We start from the raw sequence: 20,350 nt of genomic DNA on the forward strand, positions 1-20,350 counted from the left end.
AGATGTGCACGCGGCGCATGCTAGAGGTCTGAGCTGTTGTGTGGGTGTGTGGGGTTGGTTTTGGGGGAGGGAGGGAGGAAAAGACAGAAAGGCAGGGCAAAATAGTAAATGTTATGATGCTATATCTTAGCATAATAAAATTGTAAATAGGCTAAAGAAAAAAACACATGATCATATAAATTGATCCAAAAATTCATGTAACAAAATTTAACATCCATTCATGACAAGAACTCCCAGAAAATTAGGAATAGAAGAAAGTATCCTCAACTTGATAAAGAGGATCTACAAAATTCCCACAGCTACATCATATCCCATGGTGAAAGACCAAAAGCTTTTCCCTTAAAATCAGGAACAAGACACAGAGGTCTGCTTGCACCACTCTTCTTCAACACAGAACTCTGAACCCCACCCCTCTCGAGACTCCACATGGTGAAAGTGGGCTGAGCTCTCCTCTTTTCCTGGGGCTTGAGTCCTCAGACTCACCAGCTCTAACCCCACTCATTCATATTCCTTTCAAGAATGCACAGGGGAGTGCAAGTGGGCTTACCTGATTTTATGATGTTGAATCTGCTCTGATTTATATAAGGAAAAAGTAAATCATTTGCCAAAGATAAGTAGCAGTGACTTGTGGCACGCTATCATATAGCACCATATCACATGATAGCACCATATCACATGATAGCACCATATCACATGATAGCACCATGTCAATATCCATGTGTGCAGCATGGAGGTCAAGAATTGATGATGTAATTCAACCAGGAAACTGAGGCCCAGAGAAGGTGAGTGACTACCTCAAGATCACACAGCCAGGTAGGGGCAAAGTTCAAAGATCTCATCTCCAAAGCCAATCTCCCTTTCATGGTACAATAATATGGTTGAAACCACTTTCAATGTGGGACTTGATCTCACTGACAGTGGTCTCTGTCACTGGAGGTGGACTGCAGCCAGGGTAGCTGGGGCTGGCTGAGCCGGGCTGTGACTACTCTGGGGCATTACAAGGTCTCTGTCTCCTCTGAGGGCACAGCCATGCCAGGCAACTTCACCAGTGCAGGAAGCCCTCGGCCTGGCAGCCAAAGGGGTTGGCTTTGACCTGATGCCTCCTGTTCCCAGGAAGCAAGAAGCACGTCCGCTCTGATTACAGCTGACAGCCTGCCGCGGGCTGGTCTTTGATAGAAATACTGCCATTATGTAAGAAGTTACATAAATCATCTTGTGATGTCTGCGTCGCACGTCCACAGAGGCGCTGCCAGGCCACTCTGTCCTCCGCGTGGCCTTTGTATATTTCCTGAGCTGGCGTGGTCGGTCGGGCCTAACTCTCCAGGGCAGGGGTGGCTGGGAATAGTCTGCAGCCATGGGCTAGCAAGGCCCCTGGGAGGGAGACGGGGCCCTCACATTGGTTCACAATTGTCGGTGGAAGCAGCATCCTAGGATCAGTCCCACCCCAGCTTTGTGATTTACTGCCCATGGGACCTTCAGCAAGTTTCCTAGCCCAGTTAGTGCCTCAACTTCCTCACCCATTAAAGAGAGTAATCATGGCACCTGGGAAGAACAAATGACAATATATGTCACATACTTCCATCAAGTAGGACTTTACACTCGTATGATCAGGTGTGAGAAAGAGCACAGGGTGGCGGGCAGAGCAGAGCTCCCTCCCGGGCGCTTCTCCTACCTGGCTCTGCCTGGCTCTGCCTTGGATGAATCACTGCCCCTCTCTGGGCCTCTCTGTCTTCATCTCTAAAATGAGAAGTCGGCCCATCTTTTGGGACTGAATTTTCTGTAGAGGTGTGAAAATGTACAATCTCCTTTAACATGTATTTTTGGCAATTTAAAACGTTACCAAACACGTACCAACAAACAAATACATTCAAATGCATTTTAACCCACAAGGTGACACGCTAGGTTGCCGACTGGAGAACTTGGGCAGTCAGGTTAACTCCTCTGGGGACCAGGTAGTAGTTTCTCCAGGGACTCCTCTCATTTGATGACTATGCTAAGATCATAAGAGAAGCTTTTTTAGGCCAGGCGTGGTGGCTGACAGCTGTATTCCCAGCACTTTGGGAGGCTGAGGCAGCTGGATCACCTGAGATCAGGAGTTTGAGACCAGCCTGGCCAACATGGGGAAACCCCGTCTCTACTAAAAATACAAAAATTATCCAGGGGTGGTGGCACGCATCTGCAATGCCAGCTACTCAGGAGGCTGAGGCAGGAGAATCACTTGAACCTGGGAGGCAGAGGTTGCAGTGAGCCGAGATCGCGTCACTGCACTACAGCCTGGGTGACAGAGCGAGACTCCATCTCAAAAAATAAATGAATTAAAAGGTAAACTTTTAAAAAAATTGACATCTCAACTGCTTCTCTCTATAAACCGAGATTTTGTAAATATTCTGCAACCAAAACAAAGTATGGCTGATGTGAGACCATAATCCATATCTCCTGATTTCAAAGTTTTATGTCATCAGAACAGACTCCTTGTTCTAATGCATTGTTTGTAAATAAGTAGAAGGTATGCATTTGAGCATGTAAAATAAATTTGTACTCATAGCCCATGGCTGTCATGGTTTTACACATTGAATCTCCACATTTTTTTTTTTGTTTTTTGAGATGGAGTCTCCCTCTGTCCCCCAGGCTGGAGTGCAATGGCACAATCTCAGCTGACTGCAACCTCCGCCTCCCAGGTTCAAGCAATTCTCCTGCCTTAGCCTCCTGAGTAGCTGGGATTAGAGGTGCCCGCCACCACTCCCAGCTAATTTTTGTATTTTTAGTAGAGATGAGGTTTCACCATGTTGGCCAGGCTGGTCTCGAACTCCTGACCTCAGGTGATCGGCCCACCTTGGCCTCTCAAAGTGCTGGGATTACAGGACTGAGCCACTGTGCCTGGCTGAATCTCCACATATTTTTAAGTGGGCATCTCTGCTTCAAAGCAATTTGAAAACCCACTGCCCCAGATGAGTTCCTTGGCTCCCTCGGGCTTGGCCTGTGCATGCCCTGCCAGGTGCCTCTTCTCACTTGCAGCTGCAGTCTACACATGTGCTGGCTGAATCCTAGAAGTAGATGATGTCTGTTGACATCAGAGGTTCTGGAGGAGTGGCTCCCAGGATACTGCTGGGGAGTTGTTCTGCTTCACTGATGAGTGGGTGGGAGACAGCTGTTTACTTATCAAGATAAAGCAGGGAATGCCACCTCCACACCCTCTGTTCCCCGCACACAGTAGGTGTTGAATGGAGTTGATGCAAAGCTGGGAGTCCCTGCAGCAGGGTCAGCACAGTGGATTGTTGGAAAACCAAGGCAGCAACAACTGGTTGAAAAGGGGCCATCAGCGGCCCAGCTTATCCGAGTTCACCGCAGTTGAAGCCAGCACAGCTCATTTGCCTTTAACAGAGCTTTACAGAACCCAGGCTCTGGTGCTGGGTGATGCAGTTGGGAAGAAGCGCTTCCAGCTTCATGCGCCATAGTCCTGTAGGATCACAGACAATTCGTTGTCACCTAAGCTATAGCAACCACAGCATCCTTCACTCAGGCCTGCTGTGTGCTGAGTCCATTCGAGTCACAGGAGGTACAGAGAGAAACCTGTGGATGACCTCCCTTCCCTCCTGGAGCTCATCTGGGTGGGCTCAGCTCACCTGGGTGGGGCAAACAATAAACAGACAAAATTAAAAAACAAACAAACAAACAAACAGGAAGCAGCTGTTTACGGTCCACAGGAAAAATCCTGCTCAGTGGAATGGGCAAAGTATTTAATTCATAACACATTTAGTAAGAAGCTACTCTGTGCCAGGCTCTAGTAGGAGTCAGATTACAAAGGGTCTTCTGCGTTTAGCTAAGGAGGTTAGACTTCATCTTTGACTCTAGGAACACAGGAATGTGAGAGGGCATTATTAACAATGCTAGGAGTTGGCAGGAGGCATCCTGGAGGAGGGGATGTTTGAGCTGGGCCTTGAAGAATGGCTGAGAGGACAGGGTTGGCTGAGTTGGGCCCAAGAATCAGGTTTGAGGCTTCTGTGAGTGTGTAACTGTAAATGGGAAAAATAATCCCCTCTGCCCAGACACAGGACAATAATGAGAGAACACTGGGAGAGCCTTCAGACTCGTATGATTACTGCTGTCTTTCCACCTGCCTATATGGCCAATCACAAAAACACAGAGGAGCCTTCCCTTGTGTGGGTCACAGGCACCCAGAGGCCTGGCCTCAAGCCATAGCTGCCTCCTCTCCCCGCTCCTCACTTCCCAAAGCTGCAGCTCCCGTATTCCTGAGTCAGGAAGGTCCAGCGTTGGGCTAGAAGAGTGGAACCCAGGACGCGTGGAGAAAATCTGGTCTTGGCCAGCAGCGTTTAGGCAGTGTCTGGTGCTCATGGGAGCTCCAGGAGGCAATGTGGCCAGGCAGATCCACCTCAGCCTTTGGACACAGACAGGCCTGGCTTCAAGTTCAAGCTCTGCTGGTTAACAGTTGTGAGGCCTTGGGAAAGTAACTCAACCTCACTTCACTTGTCAGGGCAACCGAAACACTATCCTCACGGAGCTGCCCCGAGGGTCAGGTGAGGTCTTCATGTGGTTCTCGAATATGGCTCTTGGCACATGCTGAGTGTCCGCAAAAAATCCATTTTCTTCCACTTTTCTCTCCCCTTCCTTTCTCTCTTCCCTCTTTTCTTCCTTCTCTCTTTCCTCAAAAAGTGTTTGGTGGAAGAACAGCCCACATTAAGAGCTTTGGAAAGACTTTCATAAGACACCGACTCACCTCCCATGGAGTCCACGGGCCTGGTGGGGACTCACTACTAGCTAAGAAATGAGAGACATCTTCATGATCTGGCAGTGCAGAATGGGCCGGCAGGGCTGCAGGTGCCGTGGAAGCTGGGAGCTGAGCTGAGTGGCTTTAAAATGTCTTGACGCCCTTAGAAGAGAAAAGATCTTCTGGAGAGAGGAATGATGTAGCCTACAGAAAGCACAGAAGGCCCGGGGAGAAAAAGGCAGGGCACAGCAAAGCAGGCGGTTATATGGTCAGGTGCTGGCTGCCAGAGAGGTTCAAACTCTTGGCTGTGCACACCGGCTTCATGTAGTAGGCAGTAGGGAGCGGGCCCTGGTGGCCACAGGCCCTCAGGGCGCTCTCTTCAGCCACGTGTGCCAGGTGTTTTGGAGCAGACAGGATATTTCCTGCCTGTACCAGTCAGGGTGGGCTGGGAGTTACTGCAGAAACACACAGCCCTCAAATCTCTGGCACTTAAAATGATGATGGTTTGGCTGCCACCCGTGCAAAGGTTGCCACAGGCAGGAGCAGCTCTCCAGGGCACGTAGTGGCCGACAATCTAGGATGCATCAGTCCAGCGGCGTTTCTGTCTCAGTCCACACTTTCCCGACCCCGCAGCAGGGTAGGAGCATGGAGAATACAGTGCTGGCTTTCAAGGCCTAAATTGAGTTACAGCTTGTCAGCATGGGCCATCTCCTCCAAACCCTTCATTTTGCCTGTAGGGACCCTCAGGCTGGGGGTAGGGGAGATGGCTTGGAGGCAGACCACAGCAGCTGTCTATTGGCCAGTGGGAAGGAGTTGGGGCCATCCTTCCTGGATGGAGGCCCTGGCCCTGCCCTGCCAATGCCCCCAGTCTGGGTAGGGAGACTCCAGAGAGGAGTCCTGCAACCTAAGATGCCAAATCTTAGGTTGCAGTACAGAGGCGTGGGTTGGCGCATAGACCATCAGCCATCTGGCTGATGAGGGAGACAGGAGGAGAAGGCAGTAGAAGGGGAAGAGGAAAGGAAGGGAAAGGAGAGGAGGAGGGAAGAGGAGGCTGAGCCTGGACAGAAAAACGATGAGGCTTGAAAGGGGCCCGTGAGTTGGGCTGGCATGGAGGCATGACCATTAGCATTTCCCAGGCAGCCGCCCTCGCCTTCAGCCTCACCTTCCCTCTGGCCAGTTGGTGGGCAGGGCCAATGCCGGCTCTGGGCTCCCTTGCTTGCTCAGAGCGGCCCTGCTTGCAGCCCCGCCGGCGTTGGCACGGTGACAGTAGCCAAGTGTGCAAACTTGTGCCATTGTCCGCAGGCCAGGGGGAGCCATGGAAACTGGCTAATATGACACAGGAAAATGTTTGCTGATGGCAATTCTATGGGCTTTGTCCACCTCTTTCTCCATCATGACGACTCGATTTAAGTCCCTAACTGTTTGACTACAAATGCAAGGGGACCGTGCAACGCCAACCTTTTGTCCGGCTGCGCTGAATGGGCAATTCAGGCTTTGTGCAGCTCAATTGAGGAAGCAAACATAAAGACAAGATTCCTGAGAGCTCCAGCTCCCTTCCCATGGATATCCCAGCACCTCGTTAGAGAGTCCTTCCTTGGCCACCTTTTCCGACAGGCATCAGCGCACCTCCTGACCTCGAAGGCCCTCCATCCCCGATCCCTGGGGATCCTGGTAGGGAGGGTGGTGGGGGTAGCAGGGGAAGAGAGAGAGAGAGAGAGAGAGAGAGAGAGAGAGAGACAGAGACGGAGAGACAGAGAGGAGAAGAGAGAGTGAGAGAGAGAGAGAGCCACTCAACACTCAAGGACAGCAGGAAAAGCAGCCCGCCCCAGCTTACCCCATCCGATTGTCTGTCTGCACTGGAGCATGGCAGCTGTAGGCCTGGAGTCTTTGGGGGAGATTTGCAAAGGAGGCCTGTCTCTACTAGGCCCAGCCCCTTCTCGATCCTGGACATTTTAAACACACACACACACACACACACACACACACACTACCCCCTTGAGAAACCAGGGAACCGAGGTCAAGGGGAGGAGGAGCGTGGAGGCCCAGGAGAGTGGGGCTGAAGGGTAGAAATTTACCGGGAAATGATTGCATTTGGGAGCTGTCTTTTTTGTGATGGTCCCCATGGTGACAATTTGTGACGGCAAAGAATGTGGGAACGGGGCACCGCCGCCTGATTGGGATGCTTTGTATCTGGAGAGGCGCTCCTGATTGGCCTGAGGGGCCCCCCAGCTCCGGGGAGTTGTCCTCCATTCAGCCCACTCAAGGGTTGCACAACTGCTTCCAGCCGGAGGGAGCTCGGCCGGCTGCGCCGGGGCCTGTCCCAGGTCTGCAGTGGGGAACCTGCCGGGCCACGTTGGCTGGGTCCTGGCCGCACCTTTGGTCAGTGTGGAGGCCCGGTGGCTCTGGCCCGACTGGGTGGCGGGTGTGGAGCAGGCTGGGGCCTGGGGGAGGGGTGAGGTGCCGTGGGTGGTGGCCGAGGAGGCATGAAATTGCTGCAGATGCTTCTTCGGGGGAGTCCCTGCTGCCCACAGCCTGAGATCAGCCTGCAAGGCAGGTCTCGATTAAGTGCCAGACAGGGGTCCTGCCTGGTCCTGCGTGAGAGCTGGGGGTGGAGCGTGGGGACTGAGGAGGGGGGCTGGTGCTCCTCATGCCGGGGTGGGAGTGGTGGGAGGGGAGGCTACCACTAGGGAGGAAGGGGGCTTGGCCTTGCTTTAAAGTGGAGCAGTTGCCTCAGCTCAGAGAATAAACACCTCGCTGGCAAGTTGGCAGTGTGGTGTGTGGGAGACGGGGCAGGCTGGGAGTGTGTGCCAGCCCCAGCAATGCCACCTGTAGCTGGGTCACCTTGGGCAAGTTGCTTGACCTTTCTGAGCCTTGGCTGCAAGAAGAGGGCACCAGACCCAAGCAGGCTGGGTGAGCTTTGCTGGCGCCTGCTGCATCCCAGGTGTGCAGGAAGTGCTCAGCCACTTGCACCCACATCCCTCTACCCAGGACTCTGTTTAAGGCTGAGGGGTGCTGGGGTGGGGACGCCGTTTGCAGACAGGTGCTGTGGTCTTTTGGCAGGGTTGGGTGTGGTTGCTCGGAGAGACTCCAGTGGCCTGTTTTGCCCCCCAGGTCAGCTTGGTGCCCTTCCTTGGAGCTGCCGGCCACCAGCAGAGCCCACCCTCTTCATGGAAAGCCTCGTGCAGTGGCCCCCTGGTGATGGCATCCGACAGTGATGTGAAGATGCTGCTGAACTTCGTGAACCTGGCGTCTAGCGACATCAAAGCAGCCCTGGACAAGTCCGCGCCCTGCCGCCGCTCCGTGGACCATCGCAAGTACCTGCAGAAGCAGCTCAAGCGCTTCTCCCAGAAGTATTCCCGCCTCCCGCGGGGACTTCCGGGCAGAGCCGCTGAGCCCTACCTGAAAAGGGGGTCTGAGGACCGGCCCGGGAGGCTGCTTCTCGATTTGGGCCCTGATTCCAGCCCCGGCGGGGGTGGGGGCTGCAAGGAGAAGGCGCTGAGGAACCCCTACAGGGAGGAATGTCTTGCTAAGGAGCAGCTCCCACAGGGGCAGCATCCAGAAGCTGCCCAGCCTGGCCAGGTGCCCATGAGGAAAAGACAGCTGCCTGCTTCCTTCTGGGAAGAGCCGAGGCCCACCCACAGCTACCATGTGGGGCTGGAGGGGGGACTGGGCCCCAGGGAGGGACCTCCCTACGAGGGTAAGAAAAATTGCAAGGGCTTGGAGCCCCTGGGGCCTGAGATTGTCCCAGTGCCCATGTCTCCGAGGGCCCTGGCTGAAAAGGAGCCACTCAAGATGCCTGGGGTCTCCCTGGTGGGCCGTGTCAATGCCTGGAGTTGCTGCCCCTTCCAGTACCATGGACAGCCCATCTACCCAGGCCCTCTGGGGGCCCTGCCTCAGAGTCCTGTCCCCAGCCTGGGCCTGTGGAAGAAGAGTCCAGCCTTTCCCGGGGAGCTGGCACACCTCTGCAAGGATGCGGACGGCCTGGGGCAGAAGGTGTGCAGGCCCGTGGTGCTGAAACCCATTCCGACCAAGCCAGCCGTGCCCCCACCCATCTTCAATGTCTTTGGCTACCTCTAGCCGGGCCGAGAGGGCCTCAGCCCCCACCTCTGGCTTGCAGGAGTGTCAAGGTCCCCGAGGTGCTCTCCTGTGAGGAGGTGGCTGGGCCACAGTGTGGCCTCTTCCATTTGTGTGTATATGGGAGTGGAGGGCAGGATTGGGGCGGGGCTCCTCAAGCAGTTACCCTGCAGTCTTGCAGCCTGGGAAGCTGGGGGGCTGGTTGGCCCCTCCCCAAGCAGGCCAGGGCCTAGCAGCTTGTCCCGCTGTCCCTGTGCAGACCATAGGTGCTAGGATGTTGTCCTTGCTTGCAGACACCGCGGAAGCCAGAGTGACACATTTGTCCACCTGCCACCCACTCTGCAAGCCAATCTCAGTTGTTGTTCTTCTTGTTCTTTGTAAATATTGAGAGAGTTAAAAGAATAAAGACATTTCTTTTGGAGTTTCCATATCTTGGGTATCATGAAGCTGAATGAGCCCCAGGCTGAGGGCTGCTGGCAGAGCTGGCTGGTTTCAGTGAGGCCAGGAGTGGTTGAAACCTCTGAGATATCTGGGAATGGGCGCTGGGGGCCAAGAGCTTGGTTCAACAAAAGGAAGGTGAGGAGGGGAGGAGAGGAGCCACTAGGGAAAGACATGCTGGCGTGGACCCCCCAGGGCGTCCAACGTGCTCCGGAGAATAGGCGCTGGAACCAGGGGAGGTGGGGCTGCAGTCCAGCGCCGCCCTGTGCTGTGGGGCCGGACACTTCCTCTGGGAGTCTCCTTGCCCCACCTGCAGGACAATGAGAGGAGAATGAGTCTCTCTGCAGTGCCTTCTGCTCTGTGCACAGCCTCAGGGCAGCCTCTGTGCCAAGGTGATTGTGCCCAACTCTGGTCAGAGGGAAAATCAGGCCAAACAGGAGTTTGGTCCCTTGTGGACAAAACAGGTGGTTTGACCAAATTGTTTCTCCAAATCATGGTCTTGGAGCCTATGTCCACGGGCAAAATAAATCAATTTTAAAAATAATAGCGAATTCCCCTAAACCTCGTTCTCTCTGGCACATACAAAAGGATCCTCTCTAGCTAATTCAGATTCCGGGTTACCTGCCGATGGGTCTCTCCCTGCGCCTGTTACATACCAGGTGCCCCATCAATGGAATGCTGAGGCCTTTTGCCTGTGACAGTGCAGAAGGGAGTACCGGTAGCAGGAAGTGGCCCTGGATTTTGCTGTTAGTGTCCTACTAGCAAAGCTACCTGAGAGGCCTCCACCTGCACACAGGCCCAGGTTTTCTCTGCTGCTGTGGACGTGGCTCCATGGCTGAGAGAGGGTGGGCCTGCTGGCCTGCCGAGCTGCTTATTTTATGAGAACACAGTTTTCACAACTAAGAAGGGTGCGGCGGGCCAGTCCTGGCTGGGGAATATGGTGTTCTCATCAGCAGCGTGATGTTGGACAAGTTAATCCTCACTCTGTGCCTCAGTCTCCTCATCTGTACAGCGGAGGACTAGGAAACAGGTGCATCTACCTCTTCTGCACCCCAGGCAAGTGTTTGCTGGTCACAGGCTCCCTCCTTTGGAGCCCGGATATGGCCTCTGATTCTTCCTCACTAATACAGGCTGCAGGATCGGTGGTCACCAAGGGCCCTTCCTACTTGCCTTGTTTTACTCCAGGATTCCCCTGGCGTGGGGAGTCCCCTGGAGGGGCAGCCCCCTCACCAGGAAGCCAGCCAGTGGTTTCTGTCCAATGGCCTCTGAAGACTTCAGAGCCACAGAAACAGGAATGGCCTGGGCAGAGCTGTTCAGAGTCATTATCTGGCCCATGGGATGGGAACAGTCCTCAACCTGGATCCTCAGCCTCTGACTGTTCTGGTCTTTAAGAGCAGCAAGGGGCTGGGGGGTGGGGTACCCTCCTCTGCCCTCTGTGTGGCATCACACAGGCCCTCTGGATCCATGTCGATGAGCCTCAGCTCCCTGCAAACTGCATAGGAGGGGTTTAAATGCCTGCATCCTAGCCTGCCATCTATCAGCTGTGCAATCTTGGGCAAGTTACTTAACCTCTCCATACTGAAATTTCCTCATTTGAAGAATGTGATTGATAACAGACCTGTCATATAGGTTGTTGTGAGGCCAATGTGAGTGCTTGGCCCACTGTGCTACCCAGATGCTCAAAAGCTCCACCAACCACAAGTCACCTCTTGTAGTTATCTGGTGGTGTCTGTAGGTCCTGTCACGCTGACATTTTAATACCGTTTATGGGCTGTGCTGCCCAGGGGATGATGTGCCTGGACCACACAACCAACCACACCCGCTAGAGGAGGACCTGAGGGCCAGTCTTAGACTAAGATATCTTAGTCTTTGGGGAGAAAGCTCTGGTCTCTCTGATAAGACTGGCCTGTCCCTGCTCACAGTCCCAGGGGGTACCTGATGATTCATTCATTCAAAAGTTGGGAAGCAGAAACCTCTACCAAGACATGGCCTGACAGAAGCCCCTGGCAACACGATGCCTCCACGTGGAAGCGAGGTAGGCAGAAAGCATGCATTTAGGAAAGCTTTGGTATTAAAAATCAGTTTCAAATGCTGCTGCAGTAACAACAGCAGATACTCCCCTAATCACAAAGTGAATGGCACTGGTTCAAAGTAAAACCCAGAGCCAGTCCAGGCACCCACCCCCCGCACCCCTTCATCATCCCTGACACCCACCACTGGGTCAAGTTCACGAAGGGGAATCTCTGCCAGACTTTCAGGGCTGTGTCTGCAATGCTGTGAGACGTCCCTGAGGCTGCAAACCTCTTGGGGTGGGGTAGGTGCGGCTACAGGAGGGGCCCGCTTCTGCAGAGGGAGGTGGCTGTAAAGTGCTCCACACAGGAGTGATAGTCAAATGCATAACGAATGGCACAATGTGAGCACTGACCAACTGGAACCAATCCACCAGAGCAGTCCCAGGCCAGGAATGAACCCCTTAGTTGCTGGGTTGTGGGGAGGTGGGGGCAGGGACCTAAGGAGGCATGGCGCTTGCAGGGAGGGGTCCTGAGCAGTGTTTGACAAAGTGGCATGGACGCTTGTACATTAATATTCTAAGAAACCAAATGTAGCACCGGTGCGTCCCAGGCCAGGAGGTGCCATATCCTGCAAATGGCGACTATAGAGAAAACAGTGGCCGAACCACTCCCCTATACCTCCCACTCACCCCTTCAGCCTCATCTCCCCCAGGGTGGCACCTCCCTCAGACTAGCACACTGCCCTGCCCAGTGCCTGGGTCTCTGGGCTGGGAGATTTGTGGCTGCTGCCTTAGGACTCTCTAGGACATAATGTGGTTCATGAGATGCTGTAGGTTAAGAGTCTGCCCAATACCCATCTCAGTCCACACACACCAAACAACTCACACACTGGCCCTGCATGCCTCATCCCATCACCACCTGCCACCCCTTGGGTCAGTTTGACCAGCGGTCACCCGAGATGCAAATGCCCTCTCTTCGGCTTCCGGGTCAGCAAAGGAGTTCTTCCATCAGATTCTCCCCTGGGAGCTGAACCCTCCTTGGCAACTTACCCTGGGCTCTCAGGGTTGAGCATCCCCAGTGGGGGAGCATGCGGGTTTCCTTTGGGGCTTCTTCAGGATCCCTGCAGGTTCTGCCTGGTGAACAGCAAGGCCGCATGGGACTGTGGCCAAGCACTGTTGAGCTGGAACCCCAGGTACTTGCTGTGTGTGCCCAGGCAAGTCCCTTCCCCTCTCTGGGCCAGTTTCTCGTTTGTATCATGAAGGAGTGGGCAAGACCAGGTTGAGCCCCCTTTGACCTGTGGCCAGAAAGTGCTGCTTGGAAGACGTTTTCTCTGGGAGTTGCTGATTCCATAGAAGCCCAGTGTGTCTTTAGCCAGGCATGATGGCATGCCCCTACAGTCCCAGCTACTTGGGAGGCTGAGGCGGGACGATCACCTAAGCCCAGAAGGCGGAGGTTGCAATGAGCTGAGATAATGCCACTGCACGACAGCCTGGGCAGCAAAGTGAGACTCTGCCTCATAAAAAAAAAAAAAAAAAAAAAGGAAAAGAAACCCAGTGCATCAGAGCCAGCAAGGGGCCATCATGATTTACCATAGATGAGGAAACAGAGCCCCCAGAGATGCAAGCCAATGGCAGGCTGAGCCTGGAACCAGTGCTCCCCTCCATCAATCTAGCTGCTTAATTTCCAAAGGCCAGAAACTACCTTTGACCTTGCTTGAGACTCTACTAGATCCTGGGACTGGCCTGGTACAGACTCTGGGCCAGGTGGTCTGCTCCGGTGTTGCTGCAGAGTAGCCTGGACTCGGTGGCTTCACTCACACTTGTAAAGGGAGCGCCAGTGAGTTACTGCAGCTTCCATGGAAATAGGGCCTGCTACATCTCAGCCCTCGGGGCCTGGAGAGACCTCCAGAGTGTGCCACATGGTGGCAAGCCTTAGCTCTGCCCTGCACCGCCTGAAAACAGGATGACAATTCCTGTTCTGCTCATCCCACAGAGCCACATGAGGACAAAGGGAGTCACGCAGGGGCCAGAGCTCCATGCACTCTCAGGCTTGGTGCCTTTGCAAGGGCTGACCATGGCCATCACTCTAGCACTGCTGCTCACGGTGGCCAGTATTTAATGTTTTTCCCTAGTTTCTCAACAGCCAGCAAAACAGGGGTGAGCAGGGTGTGAACACAGAGTGCCAGGAAACACGTGTAAGACTACCCCAGGTGTCGGGAGACATGTGGGCCCTGAGACTGTTTGTGATGGTGTGCCTGTTTCCATGGTGATTGAATGAGGAGAGGAAAACCCATTGGGCCATCATCGGGTCTCGCCTGGGGAGTGAAGAACACAGCCTCTTGGGTCTTTCAGGACCTCAAACAAAGGTGACACATTCAGGGGTCCTTGTGCCCCATCCCCACACCTGCCCCGCTCCCACTACTGCCAGGAGCAAGGCTGAGGACCTCAGGTGTCAGGAAGTCTGATGAGAGGGACTTCACTGGGCAGGTGTCACGTGTGTAACATTTATTGTATTAATACTTAACAAAGCCCTCCAAGACCCAGGCTCCCCCTACCCCCTACCTTGGGCCATGTCTTCATCTTAGTCTTTGGGGAGAAAGCTCTGCAGTCAAGTGGTGAGTTTTCCAGAGCGAGTGGAGGGGCACAGGGAAGGCTCTGAGCCCGCCTTCCCCAGAACACCTCAAGCTCTGCCCTGGCCCCAGGAATGGAGGTTTCTGCCATTCCCGAAGGCAGAGGAGGTCTGGGATCTGCTCGTCAGTTTGTAAACAAATGATTCTTCTCCTCCTTGACACATTCTGTTCTCTGCTCTGGCCAAAGCTCTGGCCCTGAGACCCAGTGAGATCCTGGTAGCTGTCCAGGATGAGAGGGCGGCAGCCTGCAGCCTCATCTGTCACCAGGTCCCCCTTGGAGTTGGGGACAACGACGTCCTGAAACTTAGTAAGAAGAGTCTAAGGGGCTACTCCTCTCTCCCCGTGGCCCCAGTTACTGGGTGTTCTCGTATTTCAGGTATCTAATCAGCCTGCCTGGGAGCGGCAAGGTGTCTAGGAGTTTTATACGGTATTTCCCAATGGCCTTTCGAACCCGCAGCCGGCAAAGGTGAGCCAGAGGTCTTGGAGGTTCTGAAAAAAGGAGGGAAAGGCAGAGGCTGATTTATCATTTGCAATAAGCAAAGGGATTGCATCTGTGACCCCAGCCTATGGGAGGAGCCCAGCTGATGTGGATGGGTAAGAGAGGGGGTGCCCGCTGCTGGTCACCCCAGTCCCTGCCAACTAAAGAGACCCAGCAAGGCACCTTCCCACTGTTCACCCCTCATTGATCTGCACAGCTCAAGCAGTTGACAGCATGGTTAGCACACCCATTTCACAGGTGAGGAAACCGAGGCTTAGCAAGGTTCTGAGCCTTGCCCAGGATCCCTCCTGGGACTAGTGGGTGGTGCCTCCCTCCTCTTGAGCCTCTTTCTCTCCACATACAAGCTGGGCCCCCAAACACAGCCTTAGCAATGGGGCCAGAGGGTTTGACCTCTTAAGTGCTCCCACATGTGGAATTCAACTTGGAGCTCCCGGTGGTGCTGAGAGGCCAGGGTAAGGGGGCAGAGACTGGCAGCTCCCCTCAGGCCCCAGAATCCCACCTGGCTACCTCCCCCAGGAGCCATGTAGTGAAGTTTTCTGAGCTGGGGAGTGGGTAGAGGTAAGAGCAGGGGATGAAAATGCATCCAGTAATGGAGTAATTTATTTCAATCCTGAGCAAAGGGTCGGACACAAAGAAAGGGCTTGTAGAATCACAGAATGTCATTCATTCATTCACTCACTCACTCATTCATTCATTCATTCATTCATTCATTCATTCATTCACCAGGCACATGCTGAGCCCCTCTGCTGCACCTGACTCTGTGCTTGGGCCAGATATGCAGAGGTGCCTGCCCAGAGGCTCCAGGGGAGGCTTCCACAAGAGACGGTGCCCTTTGAGTGGGGTCCTGAGGGGTGAGGGCAGGAATTTCCAGGAAATTTCCAGGAAGGAAAGGAGACAGGGACATTCTAAGCAGGGAAAACAGCAAGTGGCAAGGCAAGGAAGTCATGCAAGACTGGGGCTGGAGAGGCAGGTGGGATGTGGAGCAAAGGCGGAGGGCCAGGCAGCTGCAGCGTTGCCTAGCGAAGCATCCACACACCCATCACTGTGTTTCTGACACTTCCACTGCCCTCTGAGCTGCGCTCTGAGTTCATTGCCTTCTGAGCTCAGATTTTTCTATTACATAGTACCCCAAAGAGCAGGGAAGCATCATTCCTGTTGTCCAGCCATCTTGTCTGGTTAGTTCCAATTTCTATCTCTTAAATGCTGTGGTCTGGATAAAAAATAACACGGTTACCTTGTACATAGAAGGTCTTGAATATATATTCATTTAATGGCTGAATTGGAATAATGAATTATAGGCATTGAGGCCAGTTAGGACACTTTTTTAACAGTCCAGAAAATAGATGGGGAAAACCCTTAGGTAACAAGCTTAGAACATAACCTCCCCTCTGGGAAACTCAGCACAGGCTGTTGGTGAGCAGAGGACATGGAAGCATGAGGGCTGGGCTGGCCAATCCATGGGCTCTGGGTGGTTCTTTCCCAGAATAAGGATGTTGATGTTGTAGCATTAAACAAACAAGCTCGTGGGGACCGTCTTGCAGGTGGAAAGTGGGCTTTAAAGTAACCCAAATAGGTATTGCTTAAGAACGATTTGTTTTACTGGCTAACAAATGTGTACCGCACACTAAGGTCTCTGCAGGGATTTCCCTGGGGCATGGTTTAGTTGTGAGGGATCACCCTTCTCTAAGGAAGGCAGGAGAAGGTAACAGAATGGGTGGGACTGATATCTAGGCATAGACTGCTCCACCCTCTAGTGGCCAAGGATCGTGGTGACAGCAACCAATTATTCATTAATTCCCTGAAGGTTTATCATGCATCTAGAGTTAGGCCCTGAGTGAATGGGCAAGTTGACGCCTCCCTCCCTGTCACTGCCCCAGAAACTTTATCAAAGGCTTCAGTTCAAGTGCCTTCCAGGCACCTGTGCCAGTGAAAAATCCTACAGCCTATTTGGGATCACAGGGGTGTGGGGATCAAGGAGGAACGTGGTGAGTCAGAGTTAGGGCACAGGGGTGGGCCCCCGAGGCTGCACAGTCTCACCTGGGGACAGGAGCAGTAGTGGTAGAATGACAATGACCTGCTGCAGGTCAGCCTCCTTTGACAAACCAGGGCAGGACTGTGCCCTCAGAGCCATAGAAAGCCCTAGGGTAGCTGGAATGCCACTGCACAGATAACCCATTTCTGTCACCGGTGGCAGAAATCCTGTTTGCCCAGGTGAGCTCCATAAATACCTAAGAGGGATTCTGGCTTCCTTAGCCTGACTTAGCCAGGCAGCCCCATCTACTCTGCACACATCAGAGGGACAGTGGCCGAACCCCACTTCACTGTGCCTGGCACAGTTCAGGCGGGTAGAGCTGAAAGGGGCTGGACAATGATCCTGCCCAGGCACGTCTGTTCAGGTGGGGAGAGGCCTCACCCAGCAAGGCCCTGGCAAGGCTGGCTCCAGGGTTCAGGGGCCTGTCTCCCACCCCAGGGTGTTCTGTGTATCAACAGCCTTGGCGTCACCTGGGAGCCTGTTGAAATGCAGACTCCCCGGCCCCGCCCCAGACCTGTGGAATCAGAAGCTGCATTTTTAACAGGACACCCAGGTGCTTCATGTGCAATTTAGTCTCAGACACCCTAGACCACCATCCTCCCCTCTCCCCTCCTACAATGCCTCTTGGTGGCCCCAAATCGTTCACAACCTACTCTGAAGGTCCCGGTACCCCTCAGGGAGTTGTAGTTGTTTAAAACATCATGGAAAGATGTAGTGGAGAGACTCTGGGGTTGGTCAAACCTGGGTTTTAATCCCAGCTCTGCCAGTAACTGTGACTTTGGCCCAGGTGGCACAACTCTGTGAGGGGCAGATTCCTCATGTTTCATCCAAGGAGTTACAGAGCCTGGCACGGAGCAGGTGGTCACAGGGTTAGGAACAGTAGCATTCCCTGAGGCCTGGGACTCTGAGTCAGGCAGGGAGATCTGCCAGCCTCGGCGGCAGCAGCAAGTTCCTACCTGCCTTCTCCTTGATGACGGCCCAGTCCTCAAAGCTGTCGATGTGCTCCTTCAGCCGCGAGCAGAGCTGCACATTGCCCACGTAGTCCAGGAGGACATCGATGATGGGCCCTGCCCAGCGGCTCACCTCCGGGGCAGATACGAACTCACAGAACTGAAAGAGAACACGCCAGGACCAAGAAGTGAGTTCATTCCACCAGCAGGAGCCTGCAGCCAGGAAGGACAGGGGATGTGTTCAAGCACAGACACTGTGCAGACCCAGGCTAGGATCCCCTGAACCATGTCACCTCAACACAGGCTTCTGCTGCCCCAAGTGGAAGATGGGCAACTTGAGCAAGTCACATCACCTCTGAGCCTCAATTTCCCTGTCTATAAAACAGGTATATGAAATCAATTCCAAGGGGATTTAACATGAGAATTAGGTAACATGAGCATAAACTTTGCACACAGTAGGCAGCTCATGAATGATCCCCATTAACCATTAAAATAATGATCTCCAGGAGAGGAGTGTGTCTAACTTCCTTTTAAGTTCTGACTCTTTTTTTTGCTTGTTCTTTTTTTTTGAGATGGAGTCTCGCTCTGTTGCCCAGGCTGAAGTGCAGTGGCCCGATCTCGGCTCACTGCAAGCTCCGCCTCCTGGGTTCACGCCATTCTCCTGCCTCAGTCTCCCGAGTAGCTGGGACTACAGGCGCCCGCCACCTCGCCCGGCTAATTTTTTTATCTTTTTAGTAGAGACGGGGTTTCACCGTGTTAGCCAGGATGGTCTCGATCTCCTGACCTCATGATCCGCCCGCCTGGGCCTCCAAAAGTGTTGGGGTTACAGGCGTGAGCCACCGCGCCCGGCCCAATTCTGACTTTTAAAGTAACAACATGGACATGTCCTGCCTCTGGGTCGCTGGTTTCTGCTCTGACCTGACCCTACACCAGCCTGCTCTTGACATCCCTTTCCGGATCGTGCTTATTTCACATCGCATTCCAGGTGTAGGTTTGCTGGAGGTGACAAGCCTCTTAGTTTGGAAGAGTTCTCCACTCCACTATTGGTTCCTTAAATTCCCCAACGCAGTGGACCGCAATAAGGATTTCACTATTCCAATGCACCACTAAGTTCTGCGGCCTCTAAAGTGTGCTAACTTCTAGTTCCCTCCAAAGCTCCCACCAAAGCGCCCTAACCGCTAACCCACACTACCCAGGACGCGGGTTAACCACCGTGCCCTGCTGCCTCCAAAGCTGTCCACACTTCCCCCCAAGGGTGTTAATCACTAGTCCACGCTGACCCCGAGGAGCGCTAACCACCCGGCCCGCCGCCCATGCGCGCGCGTCCCCGGGCCACATCCAGAAGCCGCGCTCCCCACCGGCAGCGCGCGCCGCCCACCTGCACCACGCTGGGCTCCTTGTCAGACGCTGGCGCGTCGTTGAACCTGCTGGAGGGCTGCGGCGCCGGCGGGTGCGGGCCATTGCCGTAGAGGCATGAGAAGCAGGGCTCGCCGTCGCAGCCCAGGTCCATGAGGAACTTGAGCAGCGACAGGCACTTCATGGCGAACATGATGGTGGCAGGGAAGGCAGTGGGATGCGTGGCGATATAGGCGTCGATGTTCGCGCCGTGGTCTAGCAGCAGCTGCATGGTGCGCAGGCAGCCGTGGCGGATGGCCACGAGCAGGGGGCTGATGACGTCGCGGTTGGGGTCGGCGCCGTGTTCCAGCAGCAGCTCGGTGGCGTACACGTTGTTGTTGACCACCGCGAAGTACAGCGCGGAGCTGCGCCGGTCCTCGTAGAGGCGCGCGCGCTCGGGCGCCAGCGGCGCGTTCACGTCGAAGCGCGCGCTCAGCAGCGCCTCCAGCACCGCGTCGTTGTTGCGCTCGGCTGCCAGGTGCAGCGGACTGACTCCGCTACGGCGTACGCGCGTGCGGCTGGTCACTGGCAGCAGCATCTGCACGATCCTGCCAGGTTGAGGAGCGGGCGCGGGTGAGGGGAGGAGCGGGCGCGGGTGAGGGGAGGGGCGGGGTGGGGCAGGCCCCGCCAGCAGGGAGCGCTCGGGAGCCAGGCCTGGCGGCTCGCCCTTACCGCGGGCTGCGGCGGGGGTCCCACCGGCAGGGGGCGCCGCGGGTCAACCATTCTCACCCCATTGGGGAAGGTGGGTCAGCTGCCGTCCTCGCTTTACAGATAAGGAAACGGAGGCTCAGAGAGCTTCAGCCACCCTCCCAAAGTCACATAGCCAGTAAGGGGCAGAGCTGGGCTTCAGACCCAGAACCCTTGGCCTCCGAAGTCTGAGTTCTTAAAAACCTGTCGTACTGCACCAGGGTTTCAAGAAGCTCCCACTGATTTATTTCAGGCTAACCGCTGTTGCCCGTTGCCAGCTCAGTTATCTGGAGGAATTGACTGGAAGGTCCCCAAATCCAATGTGGCGAAGTTTGGAACCAGACCCTGCTCTCTCTGGGGGAGGACGGACCGGGACAGCCAGATCCCAGAGCCCACTATGTGCCAGAAGGCTCCTAAAGGCTTTACAAGTGTTACTGGGTTCAGTCTTTACAATAACTCCTAAAGCAAGGCTCATCATTCCCATTTTGCAAATGAGAAGATTCAGGGCTTTGAGAGACTAAGGGGCTTGCCCAGCCATACAGTCAGAAGAGGGGAACCAGGGCGTGTGACAGGTGACCTCACAGCCTCCAGTGGGGCTCCAAGGAGGTGGCCATTGCAGGGGGTGGGGGGGGGGGTGAAGGGGAGAGAAGCAGGTGCCACCAGGCCCATTCCCACGCCTCTCCCCTCCTGGCACGCCAGCTTCCTGGAAATCTGATGCCAGCGACCTCATGCTGGGATGTCAGTGGAAACTATTATTATTGTTAGTGATGCTGTGTTTGGCTAAAATCTGACTCTAAAACCTCAAAAGGAAATTCACACACCCAGGGGGGCTAATTGCCTCCTAATTTCTATTTGTGTAGGCACAGGAGGCCTGACTTTGCTCTGCAGAGGTGCTGGTCAAAGGCAGG

At 54.5% G+C, this 20,350-nt stretch overlaps 2 protein-coding genes and 1 long non-coding RNA gene across 7 annotated transcripts in view; 1 reads left to right on the forward strand and 2 right to left on the reverse strand.

The window, feature by feature from the left end:
* FAM181A (family with sequence similarity 181 member A) overlaps nt 1-9,230 on the forward strand; it is an 11,106-nt gene extending 1,876 nt beyond the window's left edge. The window contains exons 1-2 of one of the 2 annotated variants that reach the window (XM_017857998.1): nt 6,326-6,397; nt 7,838-9,230. In XM_017857998.1, the coding sequence (XP_017713487.1) occupies nt 7,925-8,803 (879 nt within the window). In that variant the 5' untranslated portion in view covers nt 6,326-6,397; nt 7,838-7,924 and the 3' untranslated portion in view covers nt 8,804-9,230. Of the gene's footprint in view, nt 1-6,325; nt 6,398-7,837 lie in introns of those variants that run through there. The other variant, XM_017857997.1, reaches the window with a different exon arrangement.
* On the reverse strand, nt 2,832-6,192 carry LOC108519163 (uncharacterized). 2 transcript variants are annotated; one of them, XR_001882547.1, is made up of 3 exons: nt 5,889-6,192; nt 4,736-4,930; nt 2,832-3,623 (listed from the first exon to the last, which is right to left on the reverse strand). It is a non-coding gene; the product is annotated as an uncharacterized LOC108519163 (long non-coding RNA). The 2 variants fall into 2 exon arrangements; XR_001882546.1 differs by having other exon boundaries at nt 4,736-4,888; nt 5,889-5,978.
* Nucleotides 9,231-13,737: 4,507 nt separating the features above from the next.
* The window catches only part of ASB2 (ankyrin repeat and SOCS box containing 2), a 42,443-nt gene continuing 35,830 nt past the window's right edge, over nt 13,738-20,350 (reverse strand). For all 3 annotated transcript variants that reach the window (XM_017857937.1, XM_017857938.1, XM_017857940.1), the window contains 3 exons: nt 18,739-19,303; nt 17,367-17,520; nt 13,738-14,368 (listed from right to left, as the gene is read on the reverse strand). In XM_017857937.1, coding sequence (XP_017713426.1) covers nt 14,232-14,368; nt 17,367-17,520; nt 18,739-19,303 — 856 coding nt within the window. In that variant the 3' untranslated portion in view covers nt 13,738-14,231. The remainder of the gene's footprint in view (nt 14,369-17,366; nt 17,521-18,738; nt 19,304-20,350) is intronic.

This window comes from Rhinopithecus bieti, unplaced genomic scaffold (genome assembly GCF_001698545.2).
Source record: "Rhinopithecus bieti isolate Rb0 unplaced genomic scaffold, ASM169854v2 scaffold_41913, whole genome shotgun sequence".
NCBI classification, from domain to species: domain Eukaryota; kingdom Metazoa; phylum Chordata; class Mammalia; order Primates; family Cercopithecidae; genus Rhinopithecus; species Rhinopithecus bieti.